Here is a 27,052-nt window from a genome sequence, read left to right as displayed (position 1 = left end):
TGAGGCAGTTGGTTCTACGCTTGCGTTTCGGATGATGTGACGGTTTTCTCGACGACTGGTCTGTCGAGGGCGTCCTGAACCTGGTCGCCGTGTAAATGACGTCTCTTCTGTCCACTGGTCCCAACACCTCCTCACAGTAAAATCAGAACGGCCTAGTTGACGAGCTACTCGCCGAGCTGACCGCCCAGCTTCCATCATCCCGATGATTCTTCCCCTATCGAACTCTGACAACTGCTCATATGGTCTTCGACGGCGGCGTAACGGCATGTCTACCTCAGCATTTCCTTTGCAAACAATTAAATACACTCCAGCAAGCTCTGCTTACCTGTTTTATACTCCAAGGAGAACGAAGTTCAACGCCCTCTATGGCATTACACAATGCGCAATCACGCTGCATTTCTAATCATTTGCATATCTGCTCGACATGTACCTTCAGGCCAACTTTCGTTTCGATCCCACAATTATTTCTTGGTGCGCAAATTTTTATGGCAATGAGTGTATTATATGGTTAATAGTAACATTAAGAATTTTCAAACACAAATTCATTGGGTTAAAAAAAATAACTAAATTGCAAAAGTGGATTTTTGTTAAAATGTAAGAAATATTTGTAGATTAATTAATATAGGAATAGTGTTAATTACATTAATAAACATTTTATTTTAATTAATTATTTTAGAAGATGACCCCTAAGATGATGAAAATAATTGCCCATTATCACGTGGATGTAATAAAAAACCTAATTAACTCATCTATAATGGAAGGAGTCTTTTATAGTGATTTAAAGTATAGCATAGTACACCCCATTTATAAATCAGGAGAGACAAATAACTTACTAAACTATAGACCCATATCAATTCTTCCAATATTTTCAAAAGTAATAGAAAAGTGCATAAAAAACAGCTCGTAGATTTTCTTAATTATCAGCATTATTTAGCTCCTAACCAATATGGGTTTCAAAAAAGTAAGAATACAGAAATGGCCATCTTAGAGCTGTGCAATTATTTAAATACCGGGTTCAACTGCAATAAATTTTCTATAACGATATTTCTGGATTTAAAAAGAGCCTTTGACTACGTAGATTTAGAGATACTCACAGGAAAATTGTCAACAGCTGGTATACGTGGAAACATATTGAGCTGGTTTAAATCATACTATTCTAATAGGAAACAATCAGTTAAAATAGGTGAAGAAATTAGTACATTCATAGAAGTAAAAAAAGGTGTCCCCCAGGGATCTGTGCTTGGCCCGATATTGTTTCTTATTTACATAAATGATATATTCAAACTCAACATAAATGGTAAATGAATCTCATTCGCAGACGATACAGTACTGTATATTGAAGACACTGAAATTACAAATTTAATAAAAAAAAGTTGAAGAGGACCTATTTAAAATCAGTAACTGGCTCAAGAAAAATAAACTAAAACTAAACATACAGAAAACTAAATACATATGCTTAAAAACAAGAAACATAAATAGTTTGGCAAATTTAAGTATAAAAATTCATGATCATTGTCCGTGTCAACATATATTACAATGTAACTGTCAAGAAATTGAAAGAGTACATGAATACAACTACCTAGGAATAATAATACAAGATGATTTAAAATGGAAATCACAGTGTTAAAAAATAATAAAAAAATTAAGAATATATGCAGCAATTCTTTATAGACTAAGAGACACAATAGACAATAACTTTCTAAAAGATTTATTTTATGCTTGGATATATTCAACAGTAACATATGGAATCACTGCTTGGGGAGGTGCATATCAAATAGATATACAAAAACTAGATAATATATATAACAAGATAAGATCCCAAATAACAAGCACCACAATAAACACCAACAAAACAGAATGCCATAAGCTAACTATAAGACAAAACTATGTTTATAGACTAATAAAATTTTCATTCTTAAACAATAATTGGTTAGAAATGAAACAAAATAGAACGTCATCTAGATTAAATAACATATATAAAGTGTTAAAAACAAATAAAACGTTATTTCAAAAGAGTTATAGATACACCGCTCCAAAAATAATGAATCTATACCATACAATCAATCATACAAATAATTACATAAGATCTAATAACAATATATTCACGTTTTCTATGAATACCAGTCTAGAATCTATATTACAACAATAATACAGCCACATGATACAATCTATCTGTATGTAAAATTTCTTTGTAACATAAATACAAAAAAAAAACTGTATATTGAACAATTATAAACCGACCTAAAACATAATAGGCTGTTGCTAAGAAAAATAATCTACAGAGAAACCCTGTAGACCTACTGGAAGGACAGGCATGTCCCTTGAGGTCAAAAGTGTATGTTTAATGTGTTTCTGTATATGCTTGTATATATATATGTTTGTATGTTATTAAAAAAAAAAGTTTGAATGATTTTTTGGAAATTTTATTGTTTTAAATGTTAATACTATTAAACCAAAAAAACTCTGTTTTTTTACCAACCCTGATATAGGATGACTGCGTCCCATTTTTCATATTAATTATGGTTTTTTTCTTGGTGCGAGTTTGGCTTGAGAGTAGTGATGGTGTAATTTAACTGTAGCTTGATGATTGGCACAATATTCCATATTTGTTATGGTCATCCACCCCTTGCATTCTTCATTTCAGAAAATTCATTTGCATGTCGCTAAAGCTAGAGAGAAAAAATCATGCTGAAGGGGAAAAAAATTGTGTAATTGTGTTTTGTTTGTAAAGTTACAACTAAAATGTCTCAATGATGAGAAAGTAGAGAGACGAGCTCTTAATTATTTCTATAGGGACGAGATATCTTCCCGTCATGTGGGAAGTGGTTGAGGTCACAAGTGTATCCTGTGCAATTATGTAGGCCATGTACATTTTATGCATTAAAACTATCTTTTGTTGTACCCTTAAATTTAATAATTGAAGCAGCAGATAAATGAATCATTTCATGTTTGAATTTCAGCAAAATATGAAAAGTCATCCATTATAAATGACAAGGTGTCTGTGTTTTGTGGCGATATTACATCTTTAGAGGTGGATGCTATCGTTAATGCTGCGAACAATTCACTGCGTGGTGGAGGAGGAGGTAAGTGTTTGATTTTTTTTTTCTTGAAGTGAGTGTTTGAAAGTCTTGTTGTAGGTCTAGTCTCTTGTAGTTGAAAAGTGTTGAAACTTTTAATGATATCTATTTCATCTAAAATATTTTATAGTTGATGGTGCTATACACAAAGCAGCTGGTCCATCTCTTTTAGCTGAATGCATTTCAATAGGTCGTTGTGCGACTGGGAATGCTGTCATAACTGGAGGTTATAGATTACCTGCAAAATGTATGCTGCTAATTTACTTCCTGCGTGTATAAATTAGTTTAAAGTTGCATTGCATAATTTTATGAAATTTGTATAATTCTATAACAGATTAACAATATATGTAAATATATTCAATTACTGATTTTAAGTCTGTCACATTTAATGATAACATGGAAATGTCTACTATTGGTTTTTGAAAAATGTGAATATAGAAAAAGGAATATGTGAAATCTGTCCTTCGAAACGACCCTTGGTTTATCTAGTGCAGTGTTCCTCAACCTCCGGGCAATGGCATGTGCCAAACTGGGCCGTGAGTGGTTTATTGCTTCATTTTTACCCATTTATTTCCCATTAATCTTGTGTATGTCCAGGCCTTCCAATCAAGAAAAAGAAATCAACTGTGCCGCTGGATTCCAGAGGTTGAGAAACACTGCTCTAGTGGCCCCACATCTTGCAATAGGGGCCCCCAAAGCTAAGATCTTTGGCAGGCTTAGGCCAAATTTTTCATGGGACCCGTATAGTGAATTTATAGTGTGAAAAAACAAAAATGAGAATTATCTCTCATTTAGAGTCCCCGGACTGGATCAGCCCCCTACTGTGCTTCCCTCCAAATTGGAAAATCGGCTGGACTATGTTTGTACCTTTGGGTCTAGATTTGTCAGATGTCCATATATATATATGACTCACAAAGGCGTATGCAAGAATGGATTGCATTGAATATTCATGATAACCAGGCTTAGGTGATTTCGCCAAATTGAATTGATTTAAGCTGTGGGTGGGGACAGAGCCATCTTATGAGCATCATGGGCCCTGTGGCTGAGTGATATTTCTGAGGCTTTACCTGGCAAATTCTTAAAAATTTTAACAAAGTATCATTTTTGTGAGGCTCCTTTTATCTTGAGGCCCCAGTCCATGCCCGGGTGGGCCCATGACTCAAGTCGGCACTGGGTGAAGATACGGGGAGAGACAATGAAGACGATCGCTGCCGCCTCCCCCCCCCCCCCAATTAAAAAAAATTATTGACGTAGGCAGAAGAGCAAAAGGTGGACATTAGCCCTCTCCCACCTTGTTAAGGAAAGAACCTGTAGCCATTTATGCTTTTGCGGGGGGAAGGCTTATGTGGCTTGAGCCCTTAGGGTCCAGTTTCTATGGGACGTTGTATTTAAATCAACTTTAAATTTAAAGGTTCTTAAAAATTTGAAACAAAATTCATCTTTTTTTTGTTAATTTACTTGCGTTCCCTCTTTCAGTAAGACCCTCTATTTTATTAACCAAACCCTCTTAGGTGGTCGCTACAGTTTGGGAACCACTGAAGTAAGAAAACAGTTCAGTATGGCTCATTTTGTTGAATGCAGGGTTCCCATTCATCCTACTTTTTTATAAAACGTCCCACTTTGTCCTACTTTTCTTACTTTTTCAACAAAATCCTATCAACAAAATTTGTATAATTGATTTTAATTGAGGAGGGAACCATGGACATAATGCCAAATAATACAAATGTAGTAGATTGCAGTTAATGATCCTGCCAAAGCAGAAATTTTATTCTTTTTAAGGTTATTTGGGGGTGGGGTGTATGTGGACCATTTGGTGGTTTAGTAATTTTTCATTTGCTTAATTTGAGGGTTCTACAAGTAGAGTAGTCAATAAACCTTTGCTGGTTGAAAAAAATAATTTTGTATTTATTACTTCATGTTCTTGGACTGTAACCAATATTCATCGTTCAAAATTATGGTGCACATTTTGTGTATAGGTGAAACAACAGTTTGCATAACAAAGCAGTTACGTACGTAGATCTATTCTAGGTTTAGTGACTGATGATACCTAATAGCATTCAATTTTCTTCTGTATTTTTAGAGCATGCAGAGGCACAAACAATGTTTACAATGTTCAAATAAAGAGCTAGAAATGAAAGTGCTTCATTTGTCAAAAATTATTACACTGGGATTGACCACTAAAATTTAAACAAACCCTTTTTAAAAGGGATGGACAAGGCTGTAAAATCATCTGGTCCACCTTGACTTGTTTATATCAGACCTTGTAATTTACACATTTTGCTTTTGGAATTGGTATCGAAAGAGCGTCATTCTTAAAAAATTTACGTATTTTCATAATTTGTCGTTTGTATCGTCAAAGAGAGTTGACAGACTGAACTGTGGAAAACTCCCAATAAAAGAATGTAATATATATATTGTGAAGAGAGCAGAAAATAATTATCTGTGGATGCTAAGACTCTATTTTGGCCAAAAAATATTTTTTTGTAACTAAGACATTTCTATCATTTTGCTTTGGCTTGAATCAATCTTACAGGATACTGAAATGGTGTGCTATGAAAAAAAAAATTAATTTTAAAATTTTTCAAAAAAAATTTTGGGTTTTTTTTAAAAATTATGCCATGATTATGTTGTCTAAGGAGGGTACCCTCTCCTCAATCCTACTTTTTTTAATTTTTTGAGTTGGAGCCCTGCGAATGAGAAAAGGTCACAGAATTTTGCTTTTGGTATTTGGTAGATACCCTGTACTTGAAAGCAGAACCTATGGTCTTTAGCAAATTATTATATTGGATCTGAAGAAATTTATTATTTTGCAAAGAATGCACACTTTGAGCAACACCAATCATTTTTTACTTCCGATGTCCCTGATTCGTGTTGCTCAAGCTGTGTGTGCTTGCCATTGACATTCTGTTTCAATAAATGTTATGTGACCATGTCTTGATCTCAACAAAAGTGTCCCATTTTCGGACTTGACCTTTTTATACTGTGCCTTTCACATTCATAATATATCAGTATTATGTATCTGAAACATCCATTTCATTTTTCAGATGTCATTCACACAGTTGGGCCTATTGGTGAAAAACCAGGTCTTTTGAGGAGTTGTTATGAGAACAGTTTAAAGATAGCCGTGGAGAATGAATGCAAATCAGTTGCTTTTCCTTGTATCTCCACTGGAGTGTATGGTTACCCGAATGAAAATGCTGCATGTGTGGCTTTGGAAACAGTCAGGAAGTTTCTTGAAGAACACCATGAAGATGTAACTTTATTTAGCAAGTTTTTGTCATATCAGTTTTCTTATCCTATTTGTAGACTATGACTTTTAGTTCTCAAGTAATGTCCCAGTTTCAATAAATTCACGCTCAGAACATATATAATAAATAACTTCAAGTCAGTGGTTTCTAAATGTTCAAGTTACAGAGGAAATTTTATTGGAAAACATATTTTCACGCAGACTCATATAATTTAATAAAGAGACCAGTTGCCCTCTAAAGAAGAAAGGCAAATGGGGGGTGGGGAGAGGGTTAGTTCATTATCCGATGCACATTTTCATTTCCCACCCCCATAAGAAGCAGCATCTCTAATGTATCAACAACCACCTTAATATCCACATTAGTTCCTTGTTCTATTATACAGTTATACCTTGGCTAATGAAAATAATTCATTCAGGAATAGTATTCATTAGCCAAAATGCTATTTTCTGTAGATTTCTGTGGAGATTTGTTTAATTGTTTGAGGTCCCAAAATTTAAAAACTTAATACATTTAAGTTTTTAAAAAATAATTGGAGTAAGTTCAATGCTGTAGTGGTGAGTTGGTAAGATACAGAGTTAGAGAAATGGGAAGAGTTCAGGGTACATGGGTTCAAACCTACCCACCTCCAGACAGTTACACTTTATTGGCCGCTGTGGTGGTCGAGTGGTTATAGTGACGGACTCGCGATGCGAGGATCCGGGTTGGTGGTTGGCTGAAGTTGGTTTTCTGTGGTTCCCAACTTCAAGGCGCAAATGCGAGCCGATCTCCCCCGTTAAAAAGTCTCACCACAGAGAGCAACAGTCCTACAACGATAAATCATTCAATCATAACACTTCACTCATAGTTTAAAAAACTGGTGGCAGATGGCAGCACTACACATAACAAGCATTACAGAGAAACAAAAAACTTCACGTCAGGTTTCACTACATGTACACGCACATTCCCGCATGTGCCGATTCGTTGGGGGTTCCGCGGAGGGGGGGGGGGGTGCATGTGTGGTATAGCAGCAGTAGGTAGGGCCTCCAAAAAATGGCTCGGGGATCCATGATGTTCTTAGGTCGGCCACCTCGTTGGGCAGTTTGCCTGTTGTGGCGTTGTATTTCTATTTGTATGAAAAAATAATGTCAGACCATTCAGCGTCATGATAAGAGCTTTGCACTGAACAAACATGTGCAATGAAAACATTCAGGTCTTAGCTCTTATTTTTTAATTCCTCTTTTTCATGGCATAACATGACCACAAAATACATTGCTACCACAGAAAATACTCAACAGAGGGGTTGGTGCACTAAAACCTCTTAACCCTCTATGGTCCTGTGTATATTTAAATATACACGGCGAAATACCTGGTCAACAAATCTGATGACTTTTATGCCAATTTCTTTTTTAAATTTCTTTAGTATTTATGAAAACATGTTTAAGTGTCATTTCAGCAGAGATGCCATTGACGCGCTATAACTCGTCGAATACCCAGAATTTCGGAAAACTACGCATAAAAATTTTGTTCACGTGTCCTTTCCTAGCTCTAAGAAGAAAAAAGTAGAGAGAAAAACCTCCCTAACTTTTTTTACCATGTATCAAGATCGCGCAACCTTGAAAAAGTGGTTTTACTACTTTGTACACTGTAATGTATTGATATACACGTGGGTTGTTGAAGAATAATATGAGAGATATCTGGTTGCTTCCCTGAATGAGGGGCCGTTAAATTGTCAAATTTTGGAGTTTTTATTCCCCTGCTGATTTTCTCCCTTCTGGTTAGATACTGGAAATTACGGTACTTTCGCAACTATCTGCTGTCATTCAAAGACATCATCTGTACAGCATAAATTCACCTTGTTCCTACAATATTACGAATGCGTTTTTTTTTATCGTAAAGGATTGGAACGCCTGTTCAAATTGTAAAACTTTCCCAAGATTGTGGAAAAAAAACTGAATCTGTTAAAACTCTACCTGGAATATCCACAGTTTTGCCGTCATCTAGCTGCTATGTGGTAGTTACAGTTTCACATCGCAAAAATCATGGGTGTGTACACGGTATCAGCTTTTGGAGAGGCACAAGGATCTAATTTTTTACAGAAAATTTGCTACACTATAAGGGGCCACCAAATTCACCCTTTATAACTGCTTCAACATTACATGGGTGTGCCAAAATGTGTGCTTGCACTGTTTGAGAAAGTATCTGGTTGCAGCGCTAGATAGATGACACCACCTACTGAACACAAAACACTCCAAATGCTGGGCACACACACATAAGCATACTGTTGAATTGCTCCAACACAAATCTGACATAGCTCCCATATTCAGGTGTGAAAATATGTAGCAGTTAAATGACGACAGATCAGAGTGGGTGGACTATCAGGAAGGGAAAATAAAATCTTTTTACCAGGAAAACCAAAGTATGAATACTGAATCAGAAGATAAGTGCCTGAGAGAGGAGAGAGAATCTAATTTGCTTTAAATTTGATCAAAAGATACTGAAATTGCTAAGATTTTTTTAACAAAATGTAAAATCAATCTAAAGGGAATTTATAGATTGATTTATTAGCAAATATATAAATGTGTGCCTGCAACTGTTAATTAAAGTGGGTCCTGCTTATAACGTTTTACAAAAAACATTGTTAACAGTAAAACACTTTAAATGGGAAATCTTAATAAGAATTACTTATTGTTAGGAACATGAAAATAAGTTGTACTAAGTGGAAAAATGTTCTAAATGGGAGAAACATTATAAGCGGGATCAACTGTATGTTTATGTTTCAGATTTATTACATGTGCCGAATTCCATACGTTAAATTCTCAGTGCTAATGAGCTTTTTTGCAAGCTTTTCCTACTAGTAGGCAATGAAAGTAAATGACCTTTGGATAGAACATGTTTTTAGAATTTTACTTGATTCAACAGATACCTTCTCTTACCCACACCATGGGCAACCGCTCAGTCTCAACGAAGAAGTATAAGCAGGTGATCACAGACCTGGGGGGTGATGGAAGAAAACTCATAGAGATACCAGTGAATTATGGCGGAAAGGGGCATAATTTTTTTCCAAGATAAATTTTTTTGAGAGGGGTCTACTTTCACTCAAAAAGACCCCCAGATTTTTGAATAACTTGGGACCCAGGTAAATTAGAGTACAGCAGCATCTCTGCATTTCAGTACAAAATATGGATATGCAAGTATAGTATATTTTTATCTACAAAGAGTTGATTCATTTTTGGTGTCATTTTATGAGAGCTGATGATATTTTACATGTCCAGAGATTTATAAAATCACCCCAAATTGAAGAGATTGGATATAAAATTCAAGGTAAAACTATTCAACTTTGCTAAGCAACATTTTGTCTATTTATAAATAAAATTAAAATCAAGGCAAACTGTATTTTTTACCCTTAATTAACTATTTTACCTAATTAAACTCCAAAAGAAAATTAAATAGCTGTGTTGATGTACTGCTTCAATTAAAAATATGCTAACAGCACCAATTTACATCTGTTTTTCATATAAAAAAAAAAATATTTTTCAATATGTTTTTATAGAACTGAATCATACAAAGTTAAAGACGCGTAGGAAAAAAAAAGTTTAATACTACAGCTCAGAATTGATTAATAAACTGTGAATTCCATTTTTCACCAATACCCATCTATATACAGTCGAACTCTGATTTAACGCCACCATTTGTCCCAAAGAATTTTGGCGATATAACGAGTTCGGCATTATATCGAATCATGATCAAAATAATGTTTTAGAGAAAGTTCCATTATATAAATTCACGCATTCATTGCGAACTGCTCTGAGTGTGTTTTTAGTATTACTCCACGTAGTATTACTCTCCACAAAATAATTAATTTTTTTATATATACACATTCAATTTTAAGGTGAGAAAATTCATGACATTATAAAAATTGTATAAATTACTTCAGTATTTCTTAATATGAAACTTTACAGAAACATGCACTTGCCTCACATAAAATAAAGAGCCACATTGTTTTTATTCAATTAGTTTTTAGAGAAATATAGATGGCTTCTTTCTCAGCCAGAGATATCAAGGAAACAGTTATTTTCCGGATATTATGCTGAGGTGAGCTCGGAAAGAAAAGTCATCACGTCTCCGCCGGGACTCGAACCCAGGCCTCTTGCCTCAGCACCTCATGACACAGTGCGTGAAATTAGGAAGGCAGATTCATGTGTCTCCTCTCCAGTGGTGTAGATGGCAGCATGCTTGCCCGGTATGCAAGAGGCCTGGGTTCGAGTCCCGGCGGAGACGTGATGACTTTTCTTTCCGAGCTCACCTCAGCATAATATCCAGAAAATAACTGTTTCCTTGATATCTCTGGCTGAGAAAGAAGCCATCTATATCTCTCTAAACCGTCCCACCTGGGGGCCATTTCCTGAAGTTAAGAGAGGCTACTAATGCCTCTACTTCAGCGCCTCACGACACAGTGCGTGAAATTAGGAAGGCAGATTCATGTGTCTCCAGTGGTGTAGATGGTAGCATGCTTGCCCGGTATGCAAGAGGCCTGGGTTCGAGTCCCGGCGGAGACGTGATGACTTTTCTTTCCGAGCTCACCTCAGCATAATATCCGGAAAATAACTGTTTCCTCAATTAGTTTTTCTTCAGAAATATTTTGTAATGCTTGTGTGAGTTCTCTTATTTTCCATTATAACCTTCTCAAGATATTTTTCAAATGATAGAAAATTATATTCATGATACCTGGAAAAAAACGTTTTGGATAAGGCTATCTTCGCAAAATCTATGAATTCAGTTTTTCACTTCTTGTGACGTGATCTCTTTCACTCTCAGATGATTCCCAGATGGAATTAGGATCAGCCATTTCAATGATATCTTCATCAGTGAATTCTTGAAATATTGAAATTTCATTGTCAAGAGCAATGTATTCAGTTGCTGCAAATTAGCTCATTTATTTATGTCTTCTTGCAACTCTTCAATTTTTCTCAGTTTTGGAGCTCCAGTCAGTTTTTCTTTTATTACACCAGTGTATCTCCAACAATTGGTAATAGTCTCTTTGGATACTTTATCCCAAGATTTTTCATGTAAATAGCATCCCTTAATGAAAGAGCTGAAAAGTCATCTTTTTCAAGCATGGAAAATGTGATGCTTATGATAATATGCTTTGAAACATTTAATAATTCTTTCATCCAAAAGTTGTAACACTCTGGTACAACCAGGTGGCAAAAATTCCACTAGTCTATTGCTCATTGGGGTCAATTTATGGCAGGACGCTTGATCCAATAAGAGAAGTATGCATCGTTTCTGACTCTTCAGTTCGACATCAAATTTTTCTACCCATTTTTGAAACAAAAGCAAAGTCATCCATGATTTCTTGATATTTTCATAATCAACATTATACAGATGGATTGAAGTTTTTAAAGTCTTTAAAGGTTTTTAAAAGAATTGAAGTTTTTAAAGGTTTGCTGATTTTCCAATTTCAGTCAGAGTTCATTTATAAATACAAATACAACACCACAACAGGCAAAATGCCCAGTGAGGTGGCTGAGAAAAAGATGCCCATAACAAATATGGATGTCATATATTTCAAAAATAAAGCAGCCCAATTAAAAATGTAAAATTTGTTTGATCCATCAAAGTTTTCACAGAAAACTAGTGATGCATGATCTTTAACGTTTTCAGTCTTTTTTACTGAACCTTTGGATATGGTTCTGTCTGGTTGCAAATGATAAAAGAGGCCACTTTCATCCATGTTATACAGATCTGCAGCTTCATATTCAGAAATTAGTACACTTATGAAATTAGTAAAATGGATTTTTGGCATAATTCCTATATGGAAGATTTGTTCATTGAAAATTTGTGGCGGTAAGCGGAGTTGGCACTACTACGGGCAGCAGTATAACAGGGTTCAACTATATATGTATTATCTGGCTCTGTAGCTCAGGTCATTAAGATACTTGCCTAAAGTATATCAAAGAATGTTTGGAAGTGTCACAAGTTTGATACCCTGTTCATCCTTGTCAGAAACTTTCCTGATGCGAGGGTACAACAGAAACAGCGACATGACCACAGAAAAAGATTACTACCACAGGGAGTCTCTTACCGAGGGGTCAATACACCAATCTCTCAATGAGTATAGAACAATAATATGGCTGTCTTTCGGAATCAGTAATAAGTTGTAGGTCCCGGTGTAATTAAACCTTGTGTGCAGAAAATGACCATGGTACAATAAAAATGATATATGTATTATAATTATTTACATACTAATACCGGGTTTAGGTCAATTTCTTACACAAAAATTCATCATGGTCAATTCGTCATGCTACAAACTTGTTGCAGTACAAACATTTTGTTGCATCATTTCGTCACAGTACAAACTTGTCATTGTGTCATTTTTGTTGTGATGTCAATTTGTAGCGACAAATTTTAATTGTGACATATGTTCATTGTGATTTTATGAATAGGGTTTTTGTTTTTGCTGTAAAATGAATCTAATTATTTTTTCTAATTTGTTGGAAATGTTCTTTCTCCTCATATCTAGCTCAATTTTTTTTAAATAAAGGAAAGTAAGTAGTGTATGAAGAAAGTAAAAACAGTTGCAAAAGTAGTTTTTTTTTAAATTTTTCCAAGATATTAACGAATTACTTGATTAAAACTTCACAAATTTAAAATTGACAAATTTTCATTTGCAGTAAGTTTTAGGAGATTTCTTTGCCTTTGGTTATTTGAATATAGTGCCTATATTATTTGAATAGAGGGCTATTTATTCTAATACAGACCCCGTTATATGACTCTTGTTTGTATGGCTTTCACATTTACAGTAAAACTTCGACTAACCATCACTCATTTAACCATCGGTTTTGGTTATCTGTCATCGTCTAAAAAAAATACGGAAAAACAGCCCCAGGTTTTAAGGTCCAAAAAGATCTGATCATTTCTATGGTCTGGCAAATGCCACCAGAAATCAGATTACCCCTGCTTGTGTAATTGGTAAATCCAAAAACCATGTGCTTTTAAAAATTTAAATATGAACACATTGCTTGTAAACTATTATTCCCAAAAAAGTGCTTGGATGGACCAAACAATTTTTTCAGAATGGTTCCACAACGTTTTCATGCCGAAAAGTAGTTGCTGCAGGAAGCACTGCTATTAATAGACAATGCCCAGACACACACCCTCTTTCTCCCAGTGAAGACAACTCCACTTATCCAGCCTATAAACCAGTGCATAATTGAAAATATAAAGCGACATTACAGGAAATTCTTTATTGATGGCTTGCTTTTATCTGATGCCATGACTGTCAAAGAATTTTGGAAGAGATACAACAAAAAGGATGCTATTTTCAATATTGCCACTGCCTGGGCTGACCTTATATTGAGGTTTATATTGATTGTTTTGTGTAAAATTAAATACAATATGTATGTATTCACTTTTAAAGGATTTTATTTTCATTTTTGTCCAAAGTTTGCAGTGAAATCTTGTTACTGTACATATGTATTAAGCAATTTCTGTTATCCCTATTCGGTTATCTGTCACAGCCTTGGTCTGGATGGTGACAGTTAATCGAAGTTTTACTGTATATGACATCTGGCTTCTTTTGCAAATCATTCCTATACATTATAATGTTAAAATATTATATTCTCACTTTGCATAATTTCAATTACACTACATTTTTGCTTCGACTTGAACCCCAAATTTTGGTAAAATTCAACTGACATTTCTGTCAGTCAAATCACATGATTTTTTTCATGTAGTTAGCATAAATAGCGATGGTCTCTGAAATGATCTTTTATGAATATTTTCACTTCAAAAGCCATAACTTTTATTGTAATTGTCAACAGTTAAAATACAAAAGCATGTTCAGCGGAATGATGGCTACTATAAAGTGGGCACTAAAATGATTTGTTTATTCTCTCTTTTTGAGAGTTATGAAAATGTGTGAGCCTTAATTATATAGAGTTATGAAATGTGTGTGCCGCTGTGGTGGTCGAGTGGTTATAGTGACGGACTCGCGATGCGAGGATCCGGGTTCGAACCCCACAGTGGTGGTCGGCTGAAGTTGGTTTTCTGTGGTTCCCAACTTCAAGGCGCAAATGCGAGCCGATCTCCCCGTTAAAAAGACTTGCCACAGAGAGCAACAGTCCTACAACGATAAATCATTCAATCATAACACTTCACTCATAGTTAGAAAAACTGGTGCCAGATGGCAGTACTACACATAACAAGCATTACAGAGAAACAAAAAACTTCACGTCAGATTTCACTACACGTACACGCACATTCCCGCATGTACCGATTCGTTGGGGGTTCCACGGGGGTGTGTATGGGCGGGGTGCATGTATGGTGTAGCAGTAGTAGGTAGGGCCTCCAAAAAATGGCTCGGGGATCCATGATGTTCTTAAGTCAGCCACCTCGTTGGGCAATTTGCCTGTTGTGGCATTGTATTTGTATGTTTGTATGTTAAACCAAAATTTTTGGAGAAGTTACTATACTCAAAGTTCCCCCTCCATATGTTTGTGTTTTGTTTCCCAGCATTATTCTGGAAGCATTGGAAAATCTATTGAAACGATTCTGAATGAAAAACATGTACACAATATCGATTTGGTCTTCCATTTCCAGTCCCTTGGTTGTGGTATCTTGCTAGTTGGCCATGTCGAATCAGCTATTTCTAATGTTGGAAAGTAAAAAGCTTTCTTTTTGGAACCTATCTGGACAAAAATTCTGAATCTATGAAAAAAGTTGACCTTGTGAAAGAATTGAATATCCCAATTGAAGTCATTTTTGAGATAGTTATATGAAAGTCTAATGAAAATAATATTGCTTGCAAAAATCTCTGAAAAAAAAAAAAAGATAATTTTTCATGTTTTTTGTTTTTAAAAAATATTAAAGGAATCCTCAAGATTAAAGCAAAGGTAATGTCATTTTAATTTAAAACTAGATTTCAGTTATGCATTTTTTAGATTTGAAGAACATATTGACACAGCTTTCTAAACATCGGATAAATGAATTTCCACTATAATGCATTCGCCCAAATTGGGCATAGACGTATCTGACAGATTGAAAGTTTCTTTTAAACAATTCTGTCAAATAGATTGCATCTAGCAGAGAATAACCAGTACTTTATGAGTCTTTAGTTCAATTTAATTAATGAAATGTTAACTCAATTTAATGTTAACAATAAAATATATATGAATGAACTACATAATGAATATGAATGAATATCATAAATAACAAGATTTTTCACACAGTATTTATATTTTGTTGCAAAAATCAATTTTTTAACATTTAAAAATTTTGAAATAATTGAATTTCCAAATGTACTTGATATGCTAAGTCATTGACTAGTAAAATATTTCAGTCATTTGAAACTTTAATATTAATTCTAATCTTGAATGAATTTTTGAAAGACAAAAGAATTAATTTTCACTAAAGTGTGAACACTTTCCTTCATGTTGCAACCTATATAATGCACTCCCAGATTTTACTTTCAACTTTCAAGTTTTTTGACAGCAAAAAGAAACGACTCAACGTCATATTTCAAATCAAGACATTTATTCAATCACAAAAAAACATGATTACAAAATTTAGTTAAGAAGACTTTGCTAATGTTAGATATGAATTACCTTTTGGGTTTGATAATACAATTGAATAATCGACGTTGGATATATATACCCAAAATTCCAAAACGAACACGGCTATATGCGTTTCAGAACTATATGAAGTTCCTTCATCAGTAGCAGAAACAAAGAAGAAAGAAATTATTGAAAAACTCCTTATAGTGGGAGTTACTCGCTGTTGTAGACAAGAGTCAAATTCAAAATGAACCGGCAACAAAAGAGTGGAGTAAGAGGACGGAAAAAATAAAAATGGCTGAGCCAATCGCAACCGAGCACGTGATAGTGATGCTGATGGAGAAGAATAATTATTGTAGAAACTGTTGCCAGATTTTTGAGAAGGGTGGTGTGCTAGATAGATCGTTGACCAACTGGTTTGTGTTTTTCTTGATGTGGAATGATTCAAAGAAATCCAAGTCAGACGGTGAGGGGCATTTTTGGATGATTTTGGCAGAAGAGACGTCAAATTTATGATCAAAGGACCATCAGTGTTGGGCTATGGATGAGTGGTTAAAGTCTTGGTTGCTTACGTATCTTCTATGTTCATTTAAACTGTATTTTAGGGCACGTTTAGTTTGGCCTATAATCCGTATCGGCATGAAATGCTGTAGATGCCCCAGTTGTTGAGTGTGTCAATGGGATCTTTTAGTTGAGAGAAACGAAGTTTATTGACAGAGGTGAAAACCACAGAAAATTTGTATTTTCGAAGGATTTTAGCGATGCATTGGCTGGTTTTTTTGGGAAGAAAGGCAAAATGATCAAGTTTTTGTGTTCAGGTTTAGGCTTGAACCTAAACCTGGCTAGGCTTGAACGCCTGAACCGGAACACAAAAACTTGATCATTTTGCCTTTCTTCCCAAAAACCAGCCAACGCATCGTTAAAATCCTTCAAAGATAAAATTTTTCAGTGGTTTTCACCCCCGTCAATAAACTTCGTTTCTTGTGATGATACGTGAAGCACTAAAGCACTTCTGTGCGACAACATCGAAGAACTAAGCTCGTGAAACTAGTGAAATGTTCAACAAATACAATTCGTATTTATACTGATCATGAAATAAATATTCTTGGAAATGGATTACCTTTTGGGTTTGATAATACGATTAAATACTCAACGTTTGGGTTTACCCAAAATTCAAAATGAACACGGCTATACGCGTTTCGTTTCAGAACTATATGAAGTTCCTTCATCAGTAGCAGAAACAAAGAAGAAAAAGAAATATTGAAAAAACTCCTTATAGCGGGAGTTACTCGCTGTTGTAGACAATTCATATAGTTCTGAAACGTGTATAGCCGTGTTCGTTTTGAATTTTGGGTAAACCCAAACGTCGAGTATTCAATCGTATTAAATATTCTTGGTCCACTTCGATCACGGAAACACTTCGTCACAACAAGAAAACTATTGTTTCTCGCAAAGTATATTTCGATACAATTTACATAAAGTTTCAGAAATATTATTGTAAACAAATAATCACCGTTTGGCAACCAACGATAATCTGGAATAATTTACCAACAGATGTCCGCGACCATCTGCCGGCAAACGGAATATTTAAACATGCAATAAAAAGCTTATAGTTAACTCACAAAAATGACACGAAACCCCAATGAGACCAGGTGACCCTCGAAATTAAGATAAGTAAGAAAAACATGACCCATAGACCGTCATGTTACAATGTTTCTTATTTCAGGCATAAAACTGAAAAATGTACATATAAGATTGTGTGGAACATTTACTGCAAAGAATCAGCTTAGCAATGAATTGGCATTGAGACACATGCGTACCAAGACAAATTGGCATGTGGTGAGTCGAGCACAACAAATTGACCGGTTACAATTAATACCTCATGAAAAAATACTTCAAATCTTTTAGGTTTTTTGAACTATTTATTTCTCTGGTCACTCTTTTTTTATTATGAAAAGCAATCTTTTTTATAAAATTCTCCCTTAAAATTTTGGAGAGGAGTGAAACTAATCTTCAGAAGTATTTTTTCGGATAACACTGGTGGTCTTGATCTAATTAGGTCCAGTGCAGAAAATGACTTGGGTGTGTCAAAAATGACCGTATGATCGTTTTAAAGTTTTATTTGAAAGTTAATACATTGAAATTAAGTGAAATTTAAGTTCTTCCCGGAATATTCAGTACCTTATGAATAAACGTCAGGGTTCTGTGTGTGCAACTGGACTTACCATGTTGCCGATATCACTTACAGCCCAGCTTCATAGCAGAGTCATAGCTGATTTTTCAGTGCTGCCATCTATATTTCAAATTGTGAGTGAAGTGTAATGATTGAATATTTGTACCATTGTGTGCATGCTGTTCTCTGTTGCGAGACGTTTTAATGGAGAGATCGGCTCGCATTCACACTTCAAAGTTGAGAACCACAGAAAACCAACTTCAGCCAACCCCCACTGGGGCACAGATGGAGTTTGAACCTAGGTCCTGGTGATACGAGTTCATCACTATGACCACTCCACCACCATAGTGGCAGTTCTTTATACAGTAGAAACTCAATGTCGTCATCATCAACAGCCATTTTCAATCCACTGCTGGATGAAGGTCTCCTCTAAATTTTTCCGTTCTGCTCTGTCTGATGCTTTTAGCCATCCAGTTGACTCCTGCCACTTTCATGATCTCGTCAATCCATCTTGCGTGGGGAGGCCTTGGACGTTTAACATCAAGGGGGTACCAATCTAGAATACTTGTGATCCATCTGTTGTCCTGTCTTCTTGCAATATGTCCAGCCCATTTCCATTTCAAACGTTTAATTTTTTCCATGATATCATATACCTTTGTGTTGTCTGTAGCCTTTGTATCATCTTGCTTGTGAATGTCCATGTTTCAGCTCCATAAGTCAGATGTCCGATCCAGTCAAGTGGTCCGATAGTTACGAGAATACCTCTCTTGCAACTGAAATAGAAGAAGTTTTGAAAAATTAGACTCAAAAGAGGATTAATACAAACTCAAATCGCATGCATTCAATTTGCTTCTATATTTATTTTTCATATAAGTATACGAAGAAAATGCCCATTCAACACAAGCTCTGTGCTAACAAACAGCAACAAAAACATCATGGCTTTTTTAGAAAGTTCACTGTATTTGACCACGGCAATCCCAAAATCTGACTAGGTTCACCATTCCACCATTGAAGGGAATCTTCAGAGTGGTATCTGATGTGAGCTCTAGCAATTTCTCCTTTTCTGGAATCGCCAATAAAGCCAGTTCAAAATACTCTTTTTTTGAAAGGATTAGATATACACGATCACCCATTTCTGACTCTGAAAAGTAATTTTCAAACAAGGATTTTAATCCTTCCAAGTGACCGACTGTTAAATTTAGCTTGGCTGGTGACAAGAAATTGTAAAGTTTTGAACACTTCCAAAAAAAAAGAACTACCTCGTACCGAAGTTAAAACAGCTGCGTCAGGACTTGACCCTGGGACAACCACCTGACATCGGTGTGCAAAAGCAAAGCATTGTGAAGGCTACCCATGTCTTCACACTACAATTTAAACAAACTGTAGTTAGTAGGATTAACGTAGCTAAAGTTGACAACTTTGACCACTTCATCAAGGACGTTTTGCAAATTTGGAGGCCAAGGTTTCGATTCAGGTCTCTGTCTAAATATAGCAGTGAGTCCATTTCATTTTGGGAGCAACTTCTCCCACACGTGCATGAAGGACTGAGTAACAGCCTTCTGTGAATTTTCCTACATCTTTGGTTGAGCCCAACGCATTTCGACCAATGAATTCCTTTTTCAATTAAATAATGATCAATTGCTTCAAATAAGCGTTTAACAGCTGTACGACCCCTTCAATAGGTGACAAATAAAAATATTTTCCTCAAATTCTCTTTCAAGTGCTTAGCAATTACAAGTAGCACAGGATATTGTGCAACGTCTGTACTTTTGTCAACTTGGATAGAAAAAAATTCACAACCGTTGATGTGACTTATGACTGTGCTCTCCACCCCCCCCCCCCCCCAGGTTGGATATAAAGGGATGAAGAAGTCAGAAAAGCTTTCTTCCTAGAATAGAATTACTGCTACCAAACTTGTAAACAAGCATAAAAACCAACTTGTTTGATTTAATTAAGAGAAATAAAAACATTAAAAAAACAACACACATTTACGCAGGGTACTTATCATAAAAGGATCTATCTTCTTCATACTTATTTTAATTGAATTTTTATGGTAAAATATGTTTAGTGCACGCATCACGTATCAGCTAAACTGATAATAAAGGCTTTGAGGGGTTAAATTAAAGTGATATTTCCATATGATTTCTTTCATATTTATAAAACTTACGAACTTGATTTGAAATTATCCCTTTCAGACCTAATACTAAGAAATGGAAGAGGCAGGCCCGTAACTAGGCTGAGACAACTTGGGTGTTGCCCGCAGGCCGAATGGAGGGTCCTTATAACCCCTCCTCCTGAGCAAAACAATTTCAAGGTGACTCCAAGAAATGTCGGCCCAGAGAAAGCACGCTACGACCCTGGGGAAGGGGTTGTTTTTTCTCTCTAGATTTTATTTTTTTTACCTCAGGGACTGCGGCTCTGATTTCAACGATAACGCACAATTCTTGATGTTTGGGCTGAACATTCCTGAGGTTAAAAAAGAAACTCTAAAGTGGAAAACAGTAACCTGCACGCTTGTGCATACAGGATCTAAAAGAATTATGCGTAATCGCCGGTAAAACTGATAAGGGGGGGGGGGGGGGAATGTTGCAAAATTTATCAAAAGAGGCCCTGGCGTTCATTCATTCATTCGCCACCCTCCTCTTTGTTTTGGATATCTGAGGAACTACCTTTATTTTCTTATTTCCATGGAATTAACCTACCCTATTGTGCTTTGTATAATCAATGGATTATACATTTGAAAATAAATTAAGTTGAAGTAAAAACAAATCGTCTGAGATGAATTTCGTAGCGTGATCAAAACTGCATGAAGAGTTTTAACTTTGAAGCAGCTTTAGTGTGAATAAACCACTGAGTCTTATCTACAGCTTTTTTTATGAAAGAAGTTCGATTAGTTATAATTACGTTAAAAATTTATTCACAAAAACATATATTTTTAAAATATTTATAGATGGGGTAGATGCCAGTACAAAAATTGACATTTTCTCAACAAAACCGTGTTAAACAACCCCCTCCCCCTTTCTTGAGACAGATGTTTTATTGATAAATGAAATTTTCTCATGTGGGTTACATACCGCTGCGAACGGTGCTTTTTCTTTTATCAAACTAGCATCTGCGTATTACATGCAGGAAAATTCGATAGGTTTGGTTTAATTCTTATTTAAGATTCACATCCAGAACAGAGAAAAGCAAAAAGAAATGACGTATATATATATACCTTCAAAATGACTGACTTTAAGATCATTAAAATTCTTACAACTTATAGAAAACTAATATAACAAAAATTTAAATCAAAAATTTCACTAGGATCACCAGATTTTCATTTTGATTGAAGTGCAGAGAGAAGATAGATTTTTCTAAATCAATTTTCAAATTTTCCCGGCAAGTTCTTGCGCTCAACTTTGTCCCTGAAAATTGGATTGGGATAACCGCAGCCTATTATTTAAACTATCGGCCCCTTATCAGGCTTTCCAACACGAAACCCAGATAATATCCATGATTGTGCAGCTGAAGATGGTTTATAATGGTCTTTCAACTTTAAAGCGCAAATATGAGTCAGTTTCCGTTTTGAAAAAAAGAAAATTTTCTGCCAGTTAAGTTATCAACTGTGCCAAATAACGAGTGCTGAATCGCCAAATAGCATGTCGATTCTTCCAAAATTTTCTCCTATTTTGCAACAATTTCTTTCTGAGTATAAAAAAATTGAAAACTTTTAGAAAATTTTTAGCCCATTTAAACTGCTGCTGTTCCAGACAGCAAATAGTGTGTCATCTTAAATAGACTGGTGTGAAAAAATTGTCAAGAAAATATGGCTGGCTTTTTAAATAATTTTTTTTCTTTTTTTTTATTAATCCCAAATATTGTTGCTTTGATTCACAGTTTTCCAAACTTTTTGTTCCATTGACCCATTCTTCAGAGTTTTTTCTCTCAAAGCCCCTTAACTCAAGCAAACCCATAGGATCCTATGTTATACTCGTAGCTTCTATCCCCCCAGACCATTCCATTGCCCGCTATTGGAAACACACTCTGCTTTAATTCATTGCTTTTTTTCTTGTAACTGTAGATGGGATGAATTCTTCAGCTGCTATTCTTTCTGTATTCAGTCCTTTCGCCAAATATTCACTTCGGCCTAATATCTGTGTAAATCTGAGTACATCAAACTAATTTAAAAAATTTTAATTGGAATTTTTCCTATGAATTTAAAATTTACTGATTATATTTTATTTTGTGTGGTGTATATCCTTTCCTGTGAAAAACGTTATCTGGGGGAATTTCTAGGCCAAGTGAAAACATGAAATTGAAAATAGAATCCTATTGCGATAAAAGGTAGAATTGAGCATGAATTACGCAAGTTCACTAACTGAAGGAACTACCTAGACAAGATTAAGCTACTGAAAAAGGCAAAAAGAGCAAAGAACATCTAAAGAGGGGAAAAATAAGTCATTTAATGCATTTCTAGTTGAGAGTAAATATTGGTTGATATTTTCTCCTAATTAGATGTAAAAATGTGTGATTTATGGAAATTTTTTATGTAAATTTGTATTTTATGTAACGAGCGTTGAAAAAAAATTATTTCTGTAAATGATATTAAAATGCAATATATCATCGTTAAATTTGATTGTCAATATCATGTCAATGAAAATTCCTCAATTTCCAGTTTTTTATATTTAAATAATAAATTGTGTTATTAAAATTCAATATCGATTATTTGAAATTAATAATTTCATTTCAATTAAAAATAGCAATTTTATTTATAATTGTGATGAATTTTAAGGAAATTCATATTCAGCGACCGAATATTCAGTATTCAGCCAAATATTCTGTATTTAGTTATTCAGCCAAATCACTCATCATTCCATCCCTACTTGTAACAAAAATTTTGTTGCTTCAATTTATACATCCTTTCTTGTAAAACTGCTCCAAATCCTATGTTTTGCTGCTCCGAAAATTGCTCCAAAATAGACTTCATCCCTTCCCATCCCCCTGCTTTCTTTAACATGGTTACTAAGTATCCATGTACATACACTGTAGTCAAAAGTAAAGTGTTGAACTGATTAGTAATGAATGAATGAATGAACGCTAGAACTTTGCCACTGGAATTATCCCATTGCGGAGATCTCTTCCAGCCCAGCTTCGTGGTAGAGTCTGGAACACTTTATTTTATAGTTGATAAGGTTTTCGCGGCCATCATTTGATAAAAATTGTTTTTTCGGGTTCGAAGACCGTCGTCCGTTTGAGTTGGTTCTCAACGTTTCCCCAACACTAGTGGTTGGCATCATCAGGAGAATTGATAAACTGGATCAAAGTCCTTTATTTTATGTCGAAAAAAAAGAGGAGGAAAAAAACACAAAATTTTTACATTTTCTCCGGACAATTGGGCACTGTCACGATTAACAAATTTTGTGGTGATTACAGACAATATGGGGTTGGGAGTTGGAGAAAAGTTTTGGGGTTTTCGTTAAGACGAATGAATGTACACATATTAGGATGGAGGTATGTTTTAAAAGCAGTTGAGGATCCCCAATGCCATCTCATCTGTTATCTTACACTTGCCATATTATATACACAGGATACAAAAAACAATGAAATGGGAATCTTATTGTGAAATGTAAAATATCCATCAGAGCGAGTCATCTCGCTTAACACCTTATTGGTGAGCAAATGTGTTTGATAACTTGCGAACTGATTAGTAATGATTATTTTTCAATGCTTTGACACACAATTAAAATTTCCAAAAGGTTTTATGACAGCCGCTCTTTCAAACAAGGTGTCAAAAGCCTGAAACACTAAAAACAAAAAACAAGTTGATAAAAAGATGTTTGATAACAAAAGACACTGCAGTTGTTTTATTTTGAAAAGGGGTGGGGGGTAACAAAAATATTCTTGTAAGTTAATTTCGCTGCTCCAATTTATAAATATCTACTCCAAAACACACACTGCTTTGAATCCTATATTTTGCTGCTCCAAAACTGCTCAGAATCCTACACTGCTGGCCACCGTAAATGCAACACCCTGAAGGAAGCATGCAAATAATATGAAATTTACAACATGCATTAGCGGAGGTGAGATATGCAAATGATTAGAATTTCAGCGCAGACACACATCACGCGCGCCTGTGGCACCACTTCAAAGCGCTATTTAAGGCTTGGAGATTTCGACGATTTGAAGTACGGCAATTGTGTTTTTCTCGTGGTTTTTTCAAAAAAAGGATCAATTATGCCTCGTAGAAAACAGCGATCATCTTTTGATCAAGTATCCGAGTTCGACAGAGGAAGGATAGTGGCCTACTGAGATTGTGGATTATCTTTCAGGGAAATCGGTAGTCGTGTTGGACGAAACCAAACAACGGTAATGCGGATATGTGATCGTTGGATGCAGGAGGGTACGACGGACCGACGTGTTCGATCGCATCCACCTCAGTGCACCACTTCACGTGATGACAGGCATATTGTGCGTATGGCAGTGACGGATCGCTCAGCCACATCACGAACCATAGCACAGCACATTCAGTCTGTACCGCATCATTCAGTGTCTGCGCGTACCATTCGACGCCGTTTACAGCAGAGTGGTCTGTGCGCAAGACATCCATTGCTTCGTCTACCCTTGACACAGAACCACAGATGTCTCCGCCGCCAATGGTGCGATGAAAGAAGGATGTGGACGGCACAATGGAATGAAATTGTCTTTACTGACGAGTCACGCTTCTGTCTGCAACACCACGATGGTCGGATTCGAGTCTGGAGACACCGTGGAGAGAGGATGCTGAACAGCTGCGTTATGCACCGCCACACTGGTCCTGCACCGGGTATTATGGTATGGGGCAGTATTGGATATCACTCTCGCACTCCTCTAGTACGCATTGTCGGTACTTTAAAAAGCCAGCGCTACATCTCCGAGGTGTTGGAGCCAGTTGTCCTTCCTTACCTTCAGGGCTTGCCCACAGCCATATTTCAACAGGATAATGCACGACCACACGTGGCACGCATTGTCCAAAGGTTCTTCGTCAATCGCCAGATTGAATTTCTTCCCTGGCCAGCTCGCTCTCCAGATCTTTCGCCGATAGAAAACATGTGGTCCATGGTTGCTCAACGATTGACCCAGATTACATCCCCAGCTGCCACACCAGATCAACTTTGGCAACGCGTGGAAGCTGTTTTGTCTGCTGTACCCCAAGAACACATCCAAAGTCTCCTTGAATCAATGCCGAGGCGTGTGGCAGCTGTGATCTCCAACAATGGCGGCTACTCTGGCTACTGATTTTGGCAGGAACCACACTTCACAGAAGTCTATAAATTTAATCATTTGATGCTTGGTCAACATGTTATCTACAAAATAAATATTGTTGCGATATCTCTTGTCTTTCTTGGTGTTGCAATTTCGGTGGCCAGCAGTGTATATTAAATTTATCTTTGCATTCTCCAAAATCATTCTTCCACTTTTATAAGGCTTAGTTTGTTCTGGACTGGAGTATGCTGTAAGATTTTGGAGACCATACCTAACTAGACTTGTAAGCTAGATAGGTTGCTATGTTGACATGAAAACAAGGTGTGATAAAATTTTTCATGAATATGTAAATGCATAACCCCTTTTTTTCTGACATGCTATATAACAAAATTCTTTGTTCATGCTGATTTCCTTGTGAAGAATTACATGAAATGCTCAAGAAAGCAATTTAATTTTCAGTTCTCAAAGATTATATTCTGTCTGTTTTTACCTGTGGATATAACCATCTATGAGAAGTTGGTACCTCTGTATTTTCCTGAGTGACTGTGAACCATTGATATTGTAAAGAAAAATTTATGGTTAGTATTTATTTAGCTGAATTCATTGTATCTTAAAATCTTCCTCATAGTTTGGTTTTCTCATTTGTTACATCAATAACAAGCAGAAATCTAAATACATTTAAAATACTTTAAATGCTCACTCCCCGTTGTATACAGCGCATATAACAGTTTTATATAAATGAATTAGTTTTTGTAAAAGTTATGAAATCTTACTTATACTGTCTGATGCTTTATATTGTTATACTTAGCAAAAGTTTTTGTTTATAGTTCATTACTGTGAGACATAAACTGACTAAATTATTTAACTTTAAATTTTGGGATAATTTTCCTTGAAAATTCGGGAGTAATACACAAAGTGAAAAGTGAAATATTTAAATTTGTATATGGTAGATGCTCACATTTGTAGACTCGGACAAACTTCAATGATTATTTCATAAAACCAAAAGTTTGTAAATGAAAAATGGAGTTATGAATGAAAAATTATAGTACACATAAGTTTGTAATTCATATACTTTTATTTGTCGGTTTTTTGTCATTCTTTTTTGTTTACTTAATTGTGATATTTCAATTTAATCAAAAGATTTCATGAATCTAATTTCAGTGTTTCCTGATTCAACAAATAGTCACAGCCCTAACAGACATTCTGTGATTCATGTTGTCATAGGCCTCTTGGTGCTCTGACCATTCTTCTTCAGATATAACTCAGGTGTATTCAGCACTCATTTCTTTAATCTAAAACTGAGTGAGACCGTTCTGTAAATACTATCCACTTTATTATTATGTTTGTATGTCTATGTGCGATGATGTTGGTTCCCAATGCATTTTTTGTAAAAATTATGTGATACGGCAGTTTTTTGTATCATCATGCTGAAACCACAGAGTTAATAAATCTCCTCGGTGAGACATTAATGTTTGAGAAGTCAGACAATGGTTCATTTGAAGTATGTGTGTACTTCTTTCTGGGTTAAGTACCATGAAAAATGAATGATCCAATCAACATTTTGTTTCATAATCTACACCTGGGGTTCCCAATCTGCTCTGCGAAGAAATAAATAAATTTTACAAAGTATTTAAAAAATTTACATTTATTCCAGGTCAAAGCTAGGAGTATCTTTTCAATTGCATTTATTTGACTTACACAGTTGGCAGAAATTAACCAGTGATATTTGTGGAATTAGCTTCCCAAACGTCAGCTGCGGCTGTCTATAATTTTGGCAATATCACAGATTTTGGATGA

The 27,052-nt window shown here is 35.5% G+C and overlaps 1 protein-coding gene across 3 annotated transcripts in view; it reads left to right on the top strand.

Moving 5' to 3' along the window:
* The window catches only part of LOC149074611 (uncharacterized), a 73,462-nt gene extending 46,738 nt beyond the window's left edge, over positions 1–26,724 (top strand). The window contains exons 3-7 of one of the 3 annotated variants that reach the window (XR_016194482.1): positions 2,961–3,083; positions 3,208–3,324; positions 6,122–6,343; positions 25,715–25,833; positions 26,417–26,724. Coding sequence is in view for 2 of the 3 variants with exons in the window: in XM_089246981.1 (XP_089103107.1) it covers positions 2,961–3,083; positions 3,208–3,324; positions 6,122–6,330; positions 25,715–25,798 (533 nt within the window). In the remaining variant the exon portion in view is untranslated. The remainder of the gene's footprint in view (positions 1–2,960; positions 3,084–3,207; positions 3,325–6,121; positions 6,344–25,714; positions 25,834–26,416) is intronic. The other 2 variants (XM_089246981.1, XM_089246982.1) reach the window with 2 other exon arrangements.
* The last annotated feature ends 328 nt before the right edge of the window (positions 26,725–27,052 follow it).

Source organism: Pholcus phalangioides, unplaced genomic scaffold, assembly GCF_987345545.1.
Source record: "Pholcus phalangioides strain wild (caught in Gottingen) unplaced genomic scaffold, Ppha-v1.0 ptg000017l_1, whole genome shotgun sequence".
In the NCBI taxonomy this organism is placed as follows: domain Eukaryota; kingdom Metazoa; phylum Arthropoda; class Arachnida; order Araneae; family Pholcidae; genus Pholcus; species Pholcus phalangioides.
This window is presented reverse-complemented; position numbering and strand designations above follow the sequence as displayed.